The 19,919-nt window shown below is 39.0% G+C and overlaps 1 protein-coding gene across 2 annotated transcripts in view; it reads right to left on the bottom strand.

Annotated features, from left to right (window-relative positions):
• Nucleotides 1-19,919, bottom strand: part of DOCK11 (dedicator of cytokinesis 11) — a 235,505-nt gene that overhangs the window by 63,790 nt on the left and 151,796 nt on the right. For both annotated transcript variants that reach the window (XM_066357342.1, XM_066357343.1), the window contains 8 exons: nt 18,715-18,831; nt 16,749-16,824; nt 15,732-15,835; nt 13,186-13,297; nt 6,992-7,058; nt 5,073-5,120; nt 2,080-2,222; nt 687-802 (listed from right to left, as the gene is read on the bottom strand). In XM_066357342.1, coding sequence (XP_066213439.1) covers nt 687-802; nt 2,080-2,222; nt 5,073-5,120; nt 6,992-7,058; nt 13,186-13,297; nt 15,732-15,835; nt 16,749-16,824; nt 18,715-18,831 — 783 coding nt within the window. The remainder of the gene's footprint in view (nt 1-686; nt 803-2,079; nt 2,223-5,072; nt 5,121-6,991; nt 7,059-13,185; nt 13,298-15,731; nt 15,836-16,748; nt 16,825-18,714; nt 18,832-19,919) is intronic.

Here is a 19,919-nt window from a genome sequence, read left to right as displayed (position 1 = left end):
CTCTATCTGTCTCTCTCTCTGACTCTGTCACACATACAAAAAATAATAAAACAACTGAATTTAAGAGATAGAAGGGAGCTTGAGGGTAATTAGTCCAGGCCCCTCACTTATGGATGTGGCAAGTGAGTCCTGGTGAATTCCCAAGGTCACACAGTAGCTACACTCAGTCTGCCATCCAAGCTTCCTGATTGATCACTGGTGATTTTATTATTTTCATTTTTTTTTCCAAAGTGAAAAGTGGGGAGGCAGGCAGACAGATTCCCACATGCACCCGTCCAGGATCCACCCGGCATGCCCACCAGGGGGTGATGCTCTGCCCATCAGGGGCCATTGCTCCGTTCCAACCGGAGCCATTCCAGTGCCTGAGGCAAAGGCCATGGAGCCATCCTCAGTGCTCAGGCCAACTTTTGCTGCAATGGAGCCTTGGCTGCAGGAGGAGAAGACAGAGATAGAGAGAAAAAAGAGGGGTAAGAGTGGAGAAGCAGATGGGTGCTTCTCCTCTGTGCCCTGGCCGGGAATCAAACTCGGGACTTCCACACACCAGGCCAACACTCTACCACTGAGCCAACTGGCCAGGGCTTGATCACTGGGGCTTTTTCACTAACTAAGCTTCCTCTGACTGGTTACTTTTTGCGTAATGTTTTCTTAGCAGTGATGCCAGCTGAATTTTAACTCTTCGTTTTTACCTTGAAGCACTGGGTGAAAAATGATATGGTATCTAGAACTGTCAAAGCAACTTCAGTAGCAGTATTGCCTTCGAGAAGTGCCTGATGGAAAATGTCTGCTTCAGTTGTTGCAGAACCTGAGATAAAAAAAAAATAATAATAAATGCCAAATGTAGAGATTCACATAACAGTTCCAAATGATTTTCCCCCAAAATAACTCAGACAGGCAAGAGACAGGAGGTTTCAGATACTTGCAGACCTAACAAGTTTCACTGTATTTATTCCTGAATCAAACATGGTCTTGGTTAATTAAGTCCACTAATTTTTACTTCAGCTCTGTACCAGCAACTCTGCACACATTAGGTGCCCACTGCTTTGGAAAAAAAATATTTCAGTGATGAACTATGGTGATGTAACTAGGAAATAATGTGGGAGGCATTTCGGGCCATGCAGGCTGTATGACGCATTTTTAAAAATGTCTCGAGTCTGTCATTTCGGGTCCAGCTGCTCAAGACATTTGCTTTATTATTAGTTTTTTCCACAAGGCCACTTTAGCTGGCTTCCTTCTCTGCGATTTCAGGACTATGTGGAAATCAAAGTTTTTTCACTCTTTGACTTTTTCAATTTTTATTTTATTGAATTTATTGGGGTGACATTGGTTAATAACATTATGTAGGTTTCAAATACGCATACAATTCTATGATACATCATCTGTGTATTGTATTGTGTGTTCACCACCTGAAGTCAAGTCTCCTTCCATTTCATCCCCTTTTTATCCTCTTCTACCTCCCCGCACTGCCCTTTCCCTCTGGTAATCACCATACTGTTGTCTATGAAGGCTTTTTGAAAATTAATATTTGCTTTTCAGAGGATAGCTTCCATTTATTATAACCATCTAGCTTCCCCAGCTGGCCAAGATTTCTCTCCTTGTCCTACTTGCCCTGTTAATACTTCAACCTGTATGAAATATACCTTTGTCAAAATCACATTTACAGCTCTTTCTTTTCTACAGTCAGCTTAGCATGTGTAATCCCTTAAGATCACTGAACAACAGTAACTCTAAATGAATATTATACATATTAGTATGCTATTATTTACATATTTGCATTCAAGTTTAACAGTATTAACAAGGAATATCCAATGCAAATAAGAACAATGATTCTGTGGGAAAAGTTAATTTTTTAATACAGAACTAAGGGGGAAAAAAACACCACCATCTAAAACTACTGAAAAATCAATGCATATCTTTATTATGGTAATGCATATACTCCTATATAAGTACATAAATATACAAGCAGATCTATATATGTGAAATGATTTTCAATCATATTGGTTATTTAAACCGAACTTATTCAAGGTTAAATAGCATTACAGGTCTGTTTCAATCAGGTACCCTACACACATTTTCACTTACTGTGATTAAGTGTAAATGAACTTTCCAGGCTACTAAGATGCTGAAGCCGGGCCTGCATTACTCCTGATCTGTTCCGAAGAGCTGGCATGGTTTGTGATTTTCGGTCTACTCCAAAGTGTTTTGAGAGCCAGGCATCATGCACCCTAAAACATAATTTAACGTTAGGAGTTAGAGTACTCCAATACTATCTCTCAACATTGTTTTCAACTGAAAAATAAAGAAATGATTAGGTCTCTACATAAACACTACACTTTGATCAAAATTCTTTCAACTATAATTTGGCTTAAATGAGACATCACTGGAAATTGTATCAAGTTTTAATGTGTATTTAAAAAAGTTGGTATAGTAAGAATATAATAAAGGAAGTTAGAGAGTTATTTACTACCTTCCTTCTCATTAAAAACATCAGCGAAGGCCCTGGTCGGTTGGCTCGGTGGTAGAGCATTGCTCTGGTGTGTGGATGTACTTGGGTTCAATTCCCGGTTAGGGCATACAGGAGAAATGACCATCTGCTTCTCCATTTCCCCCTCCCCTTTCTCTCTTTTTCTCTTTCTTCTCCTCTCACAGCCATAACTCGATTGGTTCCAGCTAGGTGGCTCCAGGGTGGCTCCCTGGAAACTCTACCCCAGGCACTAAAAATAGCTTGGTTGCTAAGCAACAGCTCAATATGGGCAGAGAATGGCCAGTAGGAAGCTTGCCAGGTGGATCCCAGTCCATGTGGGAGTCTATCTCCCAATCTCCCCTCCTCTCACTTAGAAGAAGAAGGAGAAGAAGAAGAAGAAGAGGAGGAAAAAGAAACAGTGTAAAGTGGACAACACTCTAATAAGATTGTCTTTTCTCAGGAGGTGAGGAAGGGCAAGAGTCAGTGAAAACAGTGAGGGCTATTCAAGAGTTGAAATAGAGGGTAGAGGGAGAATTCCTGGATGTTCAAGAATGAGTACCAATCAAATGTTTCTGAATTTAAATTAGACTTGGACCAAAAATTTTTACTCTTTAAACATGTCTACTGCTAGAACTTGCAAACAAATTTCCTTTTAATATTAAGGTTCCTTATAAAAAATTACAGCTGGGTCATATAAGAACAAAAGAAGAAAAAGTGTCTGTCTATTCTCTAGAAAATATAGTGGAAGAGTCAGCAGAATGTTAGAATTTAAATCTCATGGTAGTAGTTACCATGCCAGCTTCAAGTCATGGGGAAAGACAGTGTAAATTATCACCTCACTCAGCAATTATAAACCCCATACAAACAGCCTCTTCAGGTTTTGGAAATGCAATGGAATTTAACATTTTTAAAAAATGAACTCTATTTGAGTTCCTTTAATGACTGACTCTACTCTTTTTCTTAAAGAAGCATTTGATTTTTTAATTTATTTATCTATTCATTTTAGAGGAGACAGAGAGAGAGAGAGAGAGAGAGAGAGAGAGAGAAGGGGGGAGGAGCAGGACGCATTAATTCCCATATGTGCCTTGACCAGGCAAGCCCAGAGTTTTGAACTGGTGATGTCAGTGTTCCAGGTCGACGCTTTATCCACTGCGCCACCACAGGTCAGTGACTGACTCTACTCTTAAAATATATCTTACTGATATATGCAAGTAACTATCTACCTCAGGATCTCTCAAACATTTTTTAAAAGATAAATATATATATTTTATGTTTTTAAACTTTATTTATTTTTTGTATTTTTCCAAAGTTAGAAGCGAGGAGGCAGTCAGACAGGATCCACCTGGCATGCCCACCAGGTGGCAATGCTCTGCCTATCTGGGGCATTACTCTGTTGCGGCTGGAGCCACTCTAGCACCTGAGGCTGAGGCCATGGGGCCATCTTCAGCACCTAGGCCAACTTTGCTCCAATGGAGCCTTGGCTGTGGGAGAGGAAGAGAGAGATAGAGAGAAAGGAGAAGGGGAGGGGTGGAGAAGCAGGAGGGCACTTCTGTGTGCCCTGACCGGGAATCAAACCTAGAACTTCCACAAGCCAGGCTGATGCTCTACTGCTGAGTCAACCAGCCAGGACATAAACTTTATTGTTTTTAAGATTTATTCATTTTAGAGAGAGGAGAGAGAAAAAGAAGTGAGAATGAGGGTGTGTGCCCTGACCAAGAATTGAACCCAGGACATCCACACACTGGGCCAACACTACCACTGAGCCAACCGGCCAGGGCCTACCTTTCAAACATTTTTAAAGTATTTATTTTACTTGAGGATTTCTGTTTACCTTAGTAATTGAGGTGAGTACTAATTGTAGATAAAAGTACAGACCTTGCAATGGTCCACAGTTTATCGTTCTAGGCCTCCTCCTAGATCTAGGCCTTCCTCATACATCCTTTACAAAAGACAGCATTTGTTACAGGATTAAGACAAAAACTCTGTATATAGGGCTAATCATTATCCTTTGGAAAACTTAAATGTATCAGCTCACATTAGTTTAACTTAAATTTAAATTTTGAGTTGAGACATGTTACATAAACCACAGGTTGCCTTTTTTAAAGTTTCTATTGAATTTGCTGAGGTGACATTGGTTAATAAAATTATATTGATTTCAAGTGAATTGAAAATGAATAATCTAATTTTTCATGGCATGATCAAGACTGTCCTCTGGGCCCTGGCCGGTTGGCTCAGCGGTAGAGTGTCGGCCTGGCGTGCGGGGGACCCGGGTTCAATTCCCGGCCAGGGCACACAGGAGAAGCGCCCATTTGCTTCTCCACCCCCCCTTCCTCTCTGTCTCTCTCTTCCCCTCCCACAGCCAAGGCTCCATTGGAGCAAAGATGGCCCGGGCGCTGGGGATGGCTCCTTGGCCTCTGCCCCAGGTGCTAGAGTGGCTCTGGTCGCAGCAGAGCGGCGCCCCCTGGTGGGCGTGCTGGGTGGATCCCGGTCGGGCACATGCGGGAGTCTGTCTGACTGTCTATCCCCGTTTCCAGCTTCAAAAAAAAAAAAAAAGACTGTCCTCTGTTGGAAGAAAAAGAAAAAGTGGAAATTGTCATGCTATGGCAAGTACCTTGCTATGTTTCTTTTCCCCATGTATCTGAAGTGAAACAAACATACTCTAGAAAGAAAAACAGTAGCATGTTAGTAAAGTACTATCATTCTCCACAACTTAACAAGTAATACTTCAAAGTCATGTGTTACAAAGAATGACTACTTCAATTATATTATAATGTATGTTTTGGTAGACAGAAATAAATATACACATAACTACTTGTGGGCTTGCCATATTATATCTTTCTACATTTTTACTTGAAATTATTGGGGTGACACTGGTCAACAATATCTTTCTACATTTATTTGCTATAATGACATAGTCATCAAAAAGGTCCATCCATGTCTTCATATACAATTTTAACATAAAAATACTATCAATGTAATCCTGTGTTCTATAATATATCACAGCAAAGGTTTCTAGCATAATTGTTAATACCTAAAAAGGTCCTTCAGACCTACCTAAAACTTGGGGTAATTGCTATACTTTTTAATAACAGCATTAAAATACTATTACTGAAAATCTCAAACACATACAAAACTAGGGAGGAGAGCATACTAATCTCCTATGTACCCAGCACCCACCAGCCTCCATAATTATCAACACATAGCCTTTATTTTTTTTTTACAGGGACAGAGAGAGAGTCAGATAGAGGGATAGATAGGGACAGACAGACAGGAATGGAGAGAGATGAGAAGCATCAATCATCAGTTTTTTGTTGTGACACCTTAGTTGTTCATTGATTGCTTTCTCATATGTGCCATGACCGCGGGCCTTCAGCAGACTGAGTAACCCCCCGCTTGAGCCAGTGACCTTGCGTCCATGCTAGTGAGCTTTTTTGCTCAAGCCAGATGAGCCCATGCTCAAGCTGGCTATCCTGGGGTCTCGAACCTGGGTCCTTCTGCATCCCAGTCTGACGCTCTATCCACTGCGCCACCGCCTGGTCAGGCACACATAGCCTTTTTTGTTTAACGTCTACCATGAACAGATCCTCTGCTCTTTCTCCATCCTCTGTACCTCCCATAGTTTTTGAATGAAATCCCCAACATCATATATTTTCATTAGTAAATATTTCAATATAATTAGTTTATTCTTTTAATCTTAACTGCTGCTTTGTTTGCTGTCATTTTTCTGCAAAATTTTGAAAGACTTAAAAAGATATTTATCTTCTGTGTTGGTAGACACACACATACAATGTCATATATGTATACTATTTATTTAAATTTTTCCTATGTTTCATTCTAATTTTTCTTTCAGTTTTCATTAATAACATAAAAATAGCTCAGCATACAATACAGGGCAGGGCAAAAGTAGGCTTACAACTTTTCCTATAAAAATAATAAATAAATAATAATATAAGAATAAACTCTTGTGTGGCCTCACAACTATAAAACCTTCTTCTGCCCCACTCTGTATAGAATAACTTTCCACTTCTACTCAGAAGAAAAGACTAGATTTTCCCCCAAGTACATTGGAATAGAGATGCTTATATCTATATCTATCTATTCATTTGTGAAGTGGGTAGAATTACTCAGCTGTGAAGTGGGTAGAATTACTCAGCTCTATCTTAGAGTACAATTTCTAAATTATAATTAGTTAAGCTGCTCTATTAAATCAGCATCTGCTCTGAGTGATTTAGGACGGTTGATGCCACTTCTAGTTTTCCAGATGACAGAAAGATTCCTGCTCAGATATAAAAATGGTCTATTACTGGCTAGGGCTTTCTACAATATCACAAGTATTCCATTTACCATATTTTTTCTCTATATTTGAAGAACCTATACATCAATCAGCATCTATCTTACCAAAATAACTTAACATTTCCTACATTATTAGCAAATATGATGTTAAAACCATGAAAAAAGGTAGTATTTTATTATGTATTAATTAAGCTCCCCCAAGTAAGGGGAAGATTTATGAAAATAAGTTTAACTTACTCTAAAAGTATGAGAATGTTTATGAGCTCCTGGGGAGATACTTTATTCCAGTAAGTTAAGAGAGTATCTGAAAATGTAAAAAATAAAGTGTTAGATCTTGAAATAATTAGAGTAAATACACTTTGAACCCAAAAGTACCAATAACTTAGCTTCAACAACCGTCAACTAATGGACAATTCTGCCCAATACATACAACTGTATTCTTTTGAATTAATGCCAAATATATCGTACAATATATAATTATTTTAAAGTCAATATTATTTATTAATTTTGTAAATGTTTTGGATAGCATATTCCTAATCTTCATATGAAAACAAAAGGGTTTTAATGAACTTACTAAAATTTTATGCAGTATGGTGCATATATGTGCATTTTGTCAAACGGCAGGAGTGTCAGGTACCTTTGCCTGTTATTTAAAGGGCTGTTCAAACCAAAAAGTTTAAGAACTATCAACTTTAGAAGAGACATAATTATTTTTTCCTCCTCGCCTTTGGATTTTAAACTCTGAAGTACTGGCAATATGCACACACACTATCTCAGATATAAAAGTCCCTCAAATATATCATATGCACTTATGTTTTTACTTCCTATTTCTTTACTTCCATCACACCTACTTATGGAGATAAAAAAGAAAAAAAAAAGAGAAGGAAACTGCAGCCATTCAAATTTCCAATCCTTTTTCATCCTACTCAGATATAGCTAATGGTATCAGCAGATTCTCTTCTAAATATAAAATAAACATCTTGTAGGTATCACAAAAGTAAGCAAATGACCGAATTGCAAGCCAAACTAGAGCCTCCTGCAGATAGGGATGGAGGACTACGTAAAGTTGGCTATGCGGAGGGGGGTTTAAAGAGGAGGGGAAAATGTGGGCATTTTAACTTTACTTCCTATTTTTTATAAACAAGTTTTGATAGTTCCCAATTATGATAAAATATTGATCATTAAGAATAGAAATGCTAGAAATGAGTCAAATTAGATTGGCTTAAAAAAATTAAGCCAGCAGTAACTTCAACCCGCCCCCCCCCATGTCTTTCCGCTCATAGAAGCTGGGCTCCCAGAAGTTATGGGGAGTCTTTATAATAGTCAGTTTAAGTTGTCATTTTCCTTCCTCTAAGACAGTGAGGTTCCCACCTCTCATAATAGTCAATTATAGACGCCATCTTCATTCCCAGAAATCAGGATTCCTGGCCTCTTTATGACGGTCGAGTGAGGTCACCATTTTCCTTCCCAGAAGTCACTGGGGTTCCAACCTCTTTTATAACAGTCAACTGAAGGCGCCATCTTTCTTCCCGTAAGTCAGATAATTTCCGGCCTCTTTATGATGGTCGATTGAAGGCACCATCTCCCCAGAAACCACTGGTTTCCGGCCTCTGTACAACAACCAACTGAAGGTGCCATCATCCTTCCCGGAAGTCACCGGGGCTCGAAATCTATATCACCCTCGACTGACGGCGCCATCTTCCCTTCCCTGTTCCTGCCAAAGGGGTGAGGCCGCCTGTCCACTAAAAATTTAGGACCTTTTCTTGACGTTGCTGAGCCACACCCGCACAGTACCAAGACAGCTTCACATCAAGTCTGTAAAAGGGGTGGAGGCTTAGCCCTGTCGCGGCCCAAAACTAGTCAACAACTCTTAACCATCCTCTCGACAGCAGCGGCGTCAAGCCTCAGCCTGCTTCAGCCGTTTACAAATCCAAAATCGGTGAGACACGATGTCGGCAGGAAACGTGAGTGAAAAAGACAGGGAAGGTGATAAGACACTTCCACAAACAGAGAAAGTGGAGATAAGTGTATGTGATGTGTCAAGTAATGATTTTAAAAAAACCTGGCTAGCACTAAAAGACCTCCATGACAAAGAGCTACATCGTTTACAGGCAAAATTAACCAGTTTGAGAAAACAGCGATTGGCAGACCTAAGGCAGCCAAGTGCTGCAGACAAAATTATAAAGCTAACTGAGCAACAAAAAGTCCTCAATAGCACCATTCAAGAATTGCGAGATCAGTTAAGCTCAAAAACATGCGACCGCTGTTCAGTAAATGAGACATACAGAAATTCACTACAGCAAGAATTTTATGATATCCAACAACGAAACCTTAAGTTTATTACAGAGATCACCACCGAAAGGAATAAACTAAGAGAAGAAAATAAAAAGCTTCTTGAAAAACTTAAATTGATTCAGGAAAAGTTTAGTTCTGAGAGTGATGATGACTTTATTCCTTGTGCTCAACCATTTATGTCAGTTTTTACAGTCAAGAATCCTGAGGAAGAAAATAAGGTGTATGTGCCAGAGAAGTTGATGGAGATATCAAGTACTGAACAGATGAAATCTGAAGAAAAAAAAGAGTTGCAGCAAAGTTCAGAGCTTGCAAACCCATTTCACAGTCAGGACCTTTTAGACATGGCGGAGTTGTCTTTGGAGAAGATTTCCTCTAATACCAGTAAGCCTGCCACAGTAGGTAGTGCCAGCCAGGAGTCACATCCATTTTGTCCTTCATTTTCTACACAGTGTTTTCAAAGGGGACCCAAAGGTCAGGTTATTTCCGAAGACAGGCTTGGCCAGGCAAAAGGGGAGATGACCGTTACAAAGAGAACCTCTTCTAAGATGTTCTCCCCTTGGAGCTGTCCCAGTATACCTGAAGAATCAAACATACCGATTCCAGTATTATCTGAAACTTCAGAGGAAAAGATGCCTGATCATAGAATCTCAATTTCCTCTTCTATAAAAAGAAAGGAAACTCTTTCAAGTGTATTTCCTTTGGACCCTAAATTATTTGAGAAAAGAGTATCAATTAATATCCCTCGTTACAACATTGGGTCTTTGAGTCAGAGAGGTGGCTCTGTTCTGATACCTTCCAATGAACAATCAACTTTGAGAAAGAATACTAATGAATCTACAAGTGCAGCACAGTATGGTACTGAAAAGCCTAAAAGTGATGACCAGAGCTCCCCTGTGGGGAGCAGGATAAAGAGGAAAGTCAAGATGAAGTCTAAAAGAAGGAAGTAGCTTTCCCTCACCTTCTACATTAAGGAAACTGTTTATCTTTCACAAGAGGACAGTCTTCCTGTCAATTCAAACTGTATAACCGATAACCCCTGACTCTAATTCCATTTCTTAGGACATAATAAGCCAGGCAATAAGACATAAAACATAGTTTGGAAAATGTCTAAGACCTTGAAACAGTGAACTATTGCCAGTTAATAAACTACAGTTCCCTCTACTTCTACATAAAAGTATCTTTTTGTTGTACTTAAATTGCTACCGTTTATGAACCAATAAAAAAGAAAGCCAAGAAAAAACCTGAAGAGTTCAACATTTAAATGCATACACAGTAACTGAAAATATTTACCGGAGAAGACAAAGTAACTAGAATACATCCTTTGACGAGGACCCAGAAGGTGATATCTTTTGGAATAAAATGAATATGATTTTATAGATAGCAAGCAGCATGACTTTACTTGTACAAAAGATAAAAAGGAGACGTGATACAGCCAGTATACTAGTTATTAAAAATGTGCTTTTAAAATTCAAAAAGCAAAAACAGAAGTAAAACCTAATTAACAAAGACCAAATATTTAGCAAGTAAAGTCAACATTTACAAGAGAAGGAGGACCTGTGAAGTTCTCAAGAACCAAAGCAGTTATGGTTTTACCCGTGACATTAACCAAGACAGGAGCTTGTCACCGGTTATCACAGTATCCGGTATGTGTTGGTGTGCATGCGCGCATGCCACAGCACGGGGTGTGTGTGTGCGTCTGTGTACATGTGACATGCATGTATGCACATGTACTGGAGTAGTAGAGGGGAGAGGCAATCTGCGATGCATCTCCCCCTCCTCCTTTCTTCTCTCCACCACCCCCATACAATCTTTCTGAGCTGTGGTGGTATTTGACTTTTTTTTTAACTGGTGGCATTCAGTTCTTTTTTTTTTTTCATGTGTCTGTTGGGCTTTTTTTCTTTGTTTTGTTTTTGTTTTTTTTTTTGCATTTTTCTGAAGCTGGAAACAGGGAGAGATAGTCAGACAGACTCCCGCATGCGCCCGACCGGGATCCACCCGGCACGCCCACCATGGGGCGATGCTCTGCCCACCAGGGGGCGATGCTCTGCCCATCCTGGGCGTCGCCATGTTGTGACCAGAGCCACTCTAGCGCCTGAGGCAGAGGCCACAGAGCCATCCCCAGCGCCCGGGCCATCTTTGCTCCAATGGAGCCTTGGCTGCGGGAGGGGAAGATAGAGACAGAGAGGAAGGCGCGGCGGAGGGGTGGAGAAGCAAATGGGCGCTTCTCCTATGTGCCCTGGCCGGGAATCGAACCCGGGTCCTCCGCACGCTAGGACGACGCTCTACCGCTGAGCCAACCGGCCAGGGCTTTTTCTTTGTTTTAAACAAATTTGTTCAGAAAGTTACTGTACTATCAAACCCATACACAGTATAACGGTTTAGGGTATATTCAAACAGTTCTAAAATCACCACCACAGCTTCAGAATAGCTTCATCACCCTATGAAGAAACTTTGTATACATTAGCAGTCACTGCAAGCTCCCACTTTTCACCTTGTGGGAAGACAAAAACAGTGAGTTGCAGTTGTCGTTGTTAACTGACCTATTACTTTCTGGAACAATGTATTTCCGGGTTGAAAATGTTCACCTTTACTCATTTCTTTCCCAAAACACGGAGGCTCGTAATATAGCCTCATTAAACTCTTGGACTTTTTGTTTTGTAAGCTGCTGCCATTATTATTCTATGACTTATAAAATAATTCTGAGAATATATTCCAAGGCAGTTCTATACTCTGACTTTTATTTTTATTTTTTTAAATTGTTTTGATTGTGTACCCAGCACCCAATGAATTTTACTTTAAATCATACATTCTTAGGACTTAAAGATTCTAGTTATTTTACCTACTATTTTAACATACCTTAGAATTTATTGTTTATACCTATTAATTTGTTTTAATGTCTTTTTATGTTTTTATTGTATTTATTTTGCATTACATAAAGCAAGTGTTTACTGAAAATTGAAAATAATTTGTTTTCATCATCACATTACTTATCCCATATTGTTATAAAAAGTTTTAAAGCAAGTAGTATTTACTGAATTTATGAAATAATTTGTTTTCATTATTATATTATTTATCCTGCATTGTTACAAAAAGTATTTGAAGCAAATGTTTACTGAAAATAGAAAATAATTTCTTTTTATTATTATATTAACCCCACATTGTTACAAAAAATACTTAAAGCATGTAATATCTGCTGAAATTAGAAAATAATTTTTCATTATTATTTATCATGCATTGTTACAAAGATTTGAAGCAAGTAAGAGTTACTGAACTTAGAAAATAAGTTGTTTTCATTATTATAGTATTTATCCTGCATTGTTACAAAAAGATTTAAAGCATAAGTAGTATTTACTGAAAACAGACAATAAATAAAAGATAGTGACTAAGATTATAAGACCCCAGGGTACTCTTATGTTTTTCATTCCTGCATATATTTTTTTGAGAAAAATACTTAGAAAAGAAAGGGTTTGTGTGGACAAATGTGGCATTTGAGAATAACCACCTGACTTGACTTTCAGATCCAGAAGACATGTAGTTTTATGAAAACCCACTGGTTATAGTCTATAGTATAAAATCTAATGTAAAGAGGAACTGGTAATACTAGTAAATAATATTATTATATTCCAAGGAGGTGAAAAGAGCCTGAAAAAGAAGATGCCACCACGCTGATGACACCATGCAGCAGCAGTACAGAAGCGACAGTGGCATTTTCTACTTTCGAAGAACCCTTCCTGTCTTTTTGTTTGCTTCTGTTTTTCCAAATCCTGGGTCAAATAAAAGCTAAAGTGTTCAATGTAACTTCTGGTTCTTGTTATTTTTTTTTCTCTGTTTACACTGGTCATTTGCATTATATGCTCTGCATGAAAAAAAAAAGTTTAGCAGTTCTAAAACTATTGCCTCATTTTAGAAATGAAATTTTAAATTAAAAAATTATTTCAGAATCAAACATCCATGTCTGAACTGAACTTATTTTAACTTAAAATACAGGAACGTTTTTAAGGTCACTGTCTTCATTCAAAGATCTGTTTCAATTGAGCATGTGCTCTAGGTAATGGTCACACAGTTGCTGCATGAGCCTGTGAGCCTGTGAGAGTAGATGTCTAGTATTGTCTAGGCTTAATATGCTGGTAGCTCACCTTCAGAAATCATTTTCACTATATATAGGTAGCACATCAAAAGGCTTCTGATTTCATACTGATCCAATCGATTATACTGGGATACACTGCTCCTCGAAGAACTCTGCCGGGTCTATAATATAAAGACAAATTTTGTGAATAGTACTGGTACTATAGTTTCCATAGCCTTTAACTCCATAACTATTCTTTTTAACTCCATAACTATTTTTATCATTAGTCTTGTTTGGGAAAATTCTAAGCATAAATCCAAATTTCATATCACACTTAGAAGGTAAATGGGCTGATTCTTTGTTGTCACCACACCTTATAGCCACAAATGCTGTCAGTGTTTAATTCTCATATGTCTGGTGTTTTAGTAGTAAAACTTAAAGAATCATATGTGGCCATTCCAGTAAAAATAGCTTTTACATTGAGGAGGAACTTAACTAAGGTACATGGAAGTATAAGAGACATTGTAAACTCTTTAAATCTCTCCTTGGAGGGGAGGCAGTTGGGGGGCTGGGTGAAAAGGTGAAGGGATTAAGCAAAGGAAAAAAACCCTCATAGTCACAGACAACAGTGTGGGGATTACAAGAGAAAAGGGGGTGGGGAGGTAAAAGAGGGTAAAGGGGGATAAATGGTCATGGGAACATGACTTGGGTGGTGAACACAGTGCAATTTACATGTTATATCAGCGGTAGTCAATCTGGTCCCTACCGCCCACTAGTGGGTGTTCCAGCTTTCATGGTGGGCGGTAGTGGAGCAACCAAAGTATAAATGAAAAAAATAGTAAATTTTTTTATAAAGACTTATTCTGCCAAACTTAGTGAAAATCCGACATGAAGTACTTGGTAAGTAATTATTATTATATGCTTTAACTTGCTGTAACTCTGCTTTATTTATAAATTTTATAAAGTAAAGTTACTTCCCTACTTTATAAATCACCATTACTGTGGAACCGGTGGGTGGTTAGAAAATTTTACTACTAACAGATACAAAAGTGGGCGAAAGGTATGAATGGTTGAATACCCTTGTGTTATATAGTATTTATGGAATTGTACATCTGAAACCTGTATAATTTTATTAATACCAACCGAATAAATTCAAAAAAAATAAATTAAAGAATGAATAAATACATCTCTTCTCAGAGTTTATTAAGAAGATCCAAAGTCCAAATTTTAGGTCAGAAAATTTATCTTATAAAAGGCTAATGATATTACAAGATAATTATAATAAGGAGGGCCCTGTAATACCTCCAAAATTAGAGCTTCTACAAGTAGTGATGCTCTCATCATTAATTACTTTTGTTAAAGTATCAGTTGTTAAGCATGACAAGATCTAGCCTATTTGGAGATTTATATGAATAGAATAATCTAAACTATTTACTCATTAAAAATCAATCCTTTCAGTTGAGCTAAACTAGGCTAGGGATACACATTTAGTAAAGTAGGATTTACTGAGAAAGAACTTTAAATTGGAGTAATACATCTAGGTTTTGAATGCTTGCTAGTTGGGCGACTATTAGGAAGTCATTTACCCTCTTTACCCTTTTTTGCCTTATCTGTAACAGTGCCTGTTGTCATAACCCTAAATGGTGTGAAATAGGAACCTCTGTGAATACGTCCCTATTTATCAAAGGGCTCAAGGAAGTCCAGTCCAGAGGTTCTCAAGGGGTGGTTCCCAACCAGCAGCAGAAGCATTGTCTGGGAACTAAGCAATACAAATTCTCAAGCCCCATCCAAGACCAACTAAATCGGAAAGTCTGGGGTTGAGGCCCCGCCTTCTATCTCATCAAGCCCCAGGGGGTTCTGCTGTGCCCTGGGAGCACTGTGACAGAGGGGCAGATGCGGGCTGGAGTGAGAAAACCTGGGTTCAGGTCTGGTCCTGCCAGAGCTGTGTGACTTCTAAATCACAATCTCAGCTTCCGTTTGTAAACAGAAAGTTGAAATTTATTATCTTCACGGACTGTTCAAACTCGAATTTTATATGATTCTAGGATTTTACATAGCAGAATGACAAGCCTGTACTGGTCTAATGTGCAGTTTCTCTGACTCAAGGCCGGCATATCCCATAAACTTGAATGTTAGGCTTGAAAAAAATGAGATGGAAGAGTTGGAGAATATATTATGATGAAGTAATACTGGGATGCGGAGATCTTCAATTTGGGGACCTAATTCTTTTTTCCTCTCAAGTTAATGCAATTACTCTATTATAAAAGAATGAAAGGTTGAATTAATCCTGCCAGGAAGTAATCCATTTTAAGTGACAAGGTATATTACGTATTTTAAACTTGAACCTTCCCTCTCTAGAACAGGATACAGTACAGTGTGCTAGGGGTTAAAGAAGATATTTTGAACTCAAACTCTTTAAGCCGCTATAAACACTTTAAGATATCAAAGTAGCAGCTGCCAGGACAGGAAGCAAGAACTTAAATATCCAAAAATTATGGAATGCTTTTTACAAATCCAAGATGGTACTATGGGAGAGTAGAGAGCTGATTATTTACACAAAAAGAGACTGCTGTAGCCCAACACACTCCTAGGGTCATCTTATGTATCGGTTCTTACATTCTCTCCAGTACTGCCCGGATCTGGGAACCCTGGTGCTCCTTCTGGGATGAGGCAACCTCTGGAGTCTTCCCTCTTAATTCCATTGTGAAAAGACCCATAAGCTGGAAAAGACAATCCAAGTCCTTGTGAACAACGGGAAGAATTGTCCAAAATATAACTTAAAATAATTACTGAGCTTAAGTTAAGTAAAGATATTATTTTAGGGATTAACTCTTGGCCATCTAAAATTCTGAAGTTTCTATATTATATCAAAACACATATGATGGCAAATAAAATGTAAGCAATTTTTTTTTGGTACTTCTTGAAATATTTTACTATGTATGAAACTACAAGAAATTCCAGCCCTGGCTGGTTGGCTCAGTGGTAGAGCATCGGCCTGGCGTGCGGGAGTCCCAGGTTCGATTCCCGGCCAGGACACACAGGAGAAGCGCCCATCTGCTTCTCCACCCCTCCCCCTCTCCTTCCTCTCTGTCTCTCTCTTCCCCTCCCACAGCCAAGGTTCCATTGGAGCAAAGTTTGCCGGGGCCCTGAAGATGGGCAGAGCATCGCCCCCTGGTGGGCGTGCCAGGTGGATCCCGGTTGGGTGCATGCAGGAGTCTGTCTGACTGCCTTCCTGTTTCCAACTTAAGAAAAATACAAAAAAAAAAAAAAAAATCCTTGAAAGTCATCACATAAACCCACGCAATTTGAGAGCGAATTTTACAGACAAGGAAATAAAGGGCTCAGAAAAGGGACGTGTTTTGTCCAAGACTGGAGACAGATAAGCAGATTGGATGCCAGCGTTCTCATTATCCTGTACTTTCTTAGTGGTATACTGAGCTCCATTTTTAATTAGCTCAGCTGAGAAAACCTAAACGAAGAAATTTGGCTGCATGTGTAGTCAGACTTTAACTAATCTTTAGTAGAGACCCTGCAATACATAGTTTTTATATGAAATATTTCAAAAAAATAAAGAAGGACAAGGTACATTTCTAAACAGCCATGCAGTGTATAATCTTTAAAGGACTTAATTACCAGTGTCTTTGTCAGTGCTCAGACTCCCTCTGTTTGTAGGTGAAGTGAAGCCACATGCAAATTCATCCCTGGATGCCTGTAAGTAATGTGATATCTCTGTCATTTAAATAAATTTGCACACTAGCGTAAGAAATCGGATTAATAAAATAAAATGATACCCTGATTTTACACAAAGCTCAATCAGATCTAATCAGATAGATCTAAATCAGATATCTAAATCAGATATCAGTACTGGCATTTAGGTGACAAATCTTTTACAAATGGGTACTAAGATACTGTTATAACCATGACCCCTGGGACTAAGGGACAGAACTCTAGATGGCTGATAAAGGCCACAACTGATAGAATCTGGTTAAATTCTACTTTTTGGAACCAGGGACAATGCTAGAAGGAGGGTTGTGACCAGAAGCCCTAGACGAACTTGAGCTGCTAAAGAAAAAACTGGGTTAAGTAAAATACTTCCAAATATCACTGTCAAATGTTGCCGCGTAAACAGATGCATGAGGTACTGTACTGTGTTTGTGAAAAAAGTCCAGCCTGACACCCAAGTAGGTGATATAATCAGGAGCTACAGGCAATCAATCAGGCCACCAGGGAGGCCTAGAAGTAGCTTTCTGGAGAACTTAGGGCAGGCTTGACAAATCCAGACTGGGAGATTTCAAAAGGAAGCTGTAAAGAACCCAGTCTAACCCCCATCCGACAATGTGACATGGCTACTGTGAGTGTTTTAAGGTGATCTAGGGTCATGCCATGGAGTATGGGTGGGGTGGGGGTTAATAGTCCCACTGAGCAGACTAAAATGTATACAGTTCTAAGCACCATATTTTAATAGGATGATTGATAAATTGGAGCATATCCGGAAGAGTATAACCAGAATGGAAAGAGTTTGGAACAAAACGTGATGAAGTAGAGATAGTTGGTCTGGAGGAACACTGAGGAGGCACACATAAGAGGTACCATGTGGAGATGGGAATAAATTGTTCTGTATACTACCTCTAGAAGGCAAAACTAGGATAAGTGAACAGAAACCCATTTAGGTCTAATGTGAGAAGGAAAGTTTTGATTATTATAATGACAAAAGGTGTTTGGTCAAATGGGAGACTGATACCCTCCAAAGTTCCTTTCAACTGAAAGACTCACAGGGGAGAGAAAGGCACAGAGCAATTGTGATGAGCTAAAAGTGACTCATCAAGAAGTGCTAAAAGGCCTGACAGGCGGTGGCGCAGTGGATAGAGCATCGACCTGTGATGCTGAGGACCCAGGTTTGAAACCCCGACGTTGCCGACATGAGCATGGGATCACCCTCATGGTCCCAAGGTCACTGGCTCAGTTTGAGCCCCCTATCCTGGTCAAGGCATGTATGAGATGCAACCAACAAAAAAACCCCAGCTGGATTGAAACAATTACAAGTTGATGCTTCTCATCTCTTTCCTCCCCCACTCCCTTCCTGTTCTCTCTCTCTCTCTCTCTCTCTCTCTCTCCCTCTTTCTAAAAAAAACTGAAAGGAGGCTGTCAAGGGAGGTGAGAAGCAAAGGAATACAGTATAATCCCTGCTGCCTAACATTTTGGAGGTGAAGAATATTTTGTTCTATTTTCAAGTTGAATTAATATATAAACATAGAACAACAGCAAATCTTAAAACACTGGGTACAAGGGATTTTTGGTGTTCTCTTGAACTTTGTTACTTAAAGTGTGGTCCTTGGACCAGAAGCAGTCAAACGTTTGTTAGAAGCGCATCCTCTCAAGGTCCGCCTGGGCCTGCTGAATTAGAATCTTCATTTTAACAAAGTCCTCTAGTGATTCATATGCACATAGAAGAGAAACACTGCTATAGGAAAAAAGTGTAAATGTAAAAATGGGAGTAAAAAGCAAACCATTTAGCTCGAGCCATACAGCATATGAACCAGATTCCAAATACAGTCAATAAAACGAGATAAAATGCCAACAGAAACACATCACTACTCACAGAATTAGACATGGCTGCACAAGAATACAAGGTATCTCGACCTGCTAATCGCTGTATATTTTCCAAAAGCAGTCCAACAAATGGGAGGTACAACTGTGCTATTTTGGCTTGTTGGTTCTGAAAAATAATTATCAGAAGGTAAGCTTGTAGATAGAACGATTTCACTTACATGTGGAATCTAAACAACAAAATAAACGGATTAAAAAAAAACAGAAAAAAACTAATAGATGCAGAAAATAAATGGACCTTTGCCAGACTGGATGGGTAGGGGGGAACGATGAAAATGGTGAAGGGATTAAGAAGTATACGTTGCTGGTTATAAAAAAGTCATGAGGATGTAAATTTAGTACAGCATAGGAAATAGAGTCAATAATATCGTAATAACTATGTACAGTGCCAGGTGGGTGCCAGACTTATCGGGCTGATCACTTCGTAAGGTATATAGATATCTAATCACTATGTTGTATACATGAAACTAATATAATATTGTATGTCAACTATAATTGAAAAATAATTTTTAAAAAAGCTTAACAGATGTAAAATATGTATATACAGTGTGTCCGTAAAGTCATGGTGCACTTTTGACCCGTCACAGGAAAGCAACAAGACGATAGAAATGTGAAATCTGCACCAAATAAAAGGAAAACCCTCCCAGTTTCTGTAGGATGATGTGGCAACATGTGCGCATGTGCAAATGATGACGTAACACCATGTATACAGCGAAGCAGCCCATGGCCATGCCAGTTGAGATGTGGACGGTACAGAGGACAGTTCAGTGTGTTCTGTGGCTCGCTAAATTTGAATCCGTGACCAAAGTGCAACGTGAATATCGGCGCGTTTATAACAAAACACCACCACATAGGAATAACATTACTCAGTGGGATAAGCAGCTGAAGGAAACCGGCAGTTTGGTGGAGAAACCCCGTTCTGGTAGGCCATCAGTCAGTGACGAGTCTGTAGAGGCTATACGGGATAGCTACCTACGGAGCCCTAAAAAATCTGTGCGTGAGCCCACATTGAACTGCACTTAATAGGTATGAAAGTGGGAGAGTTTTCCTTTTATTTGGTGCAGATTTCACTTTCTATCGTCTTTTGTTGCTTTCCTGTGACCGGTCAAAAGTGCACCATGACTTTATGGACACACTGTATATACATATATTACAAATAAAGTTTGCTCCATCTCTCAGTTTGAAGACTAAAAATAG

This window comes from Saccopteryx leptura, chromosome X, assembly GCF_036850995.1.
Source record: "Saccopteryx leptura isolate mSacLep1 chromosome X, mSacLep1_pri_phased_curated, whole genome shotgun sequence".
NCBI lineage: Eukaryota > Metazoa > Chordata > Mammalia > Chiroptera > Emballonuridae > Saccopteryx > Saccopteryx leptura.
Note: the sequence above shows the minus strand (reverse complement) of the source record. Positions and strands in the feature narration are given on the sequence as shown.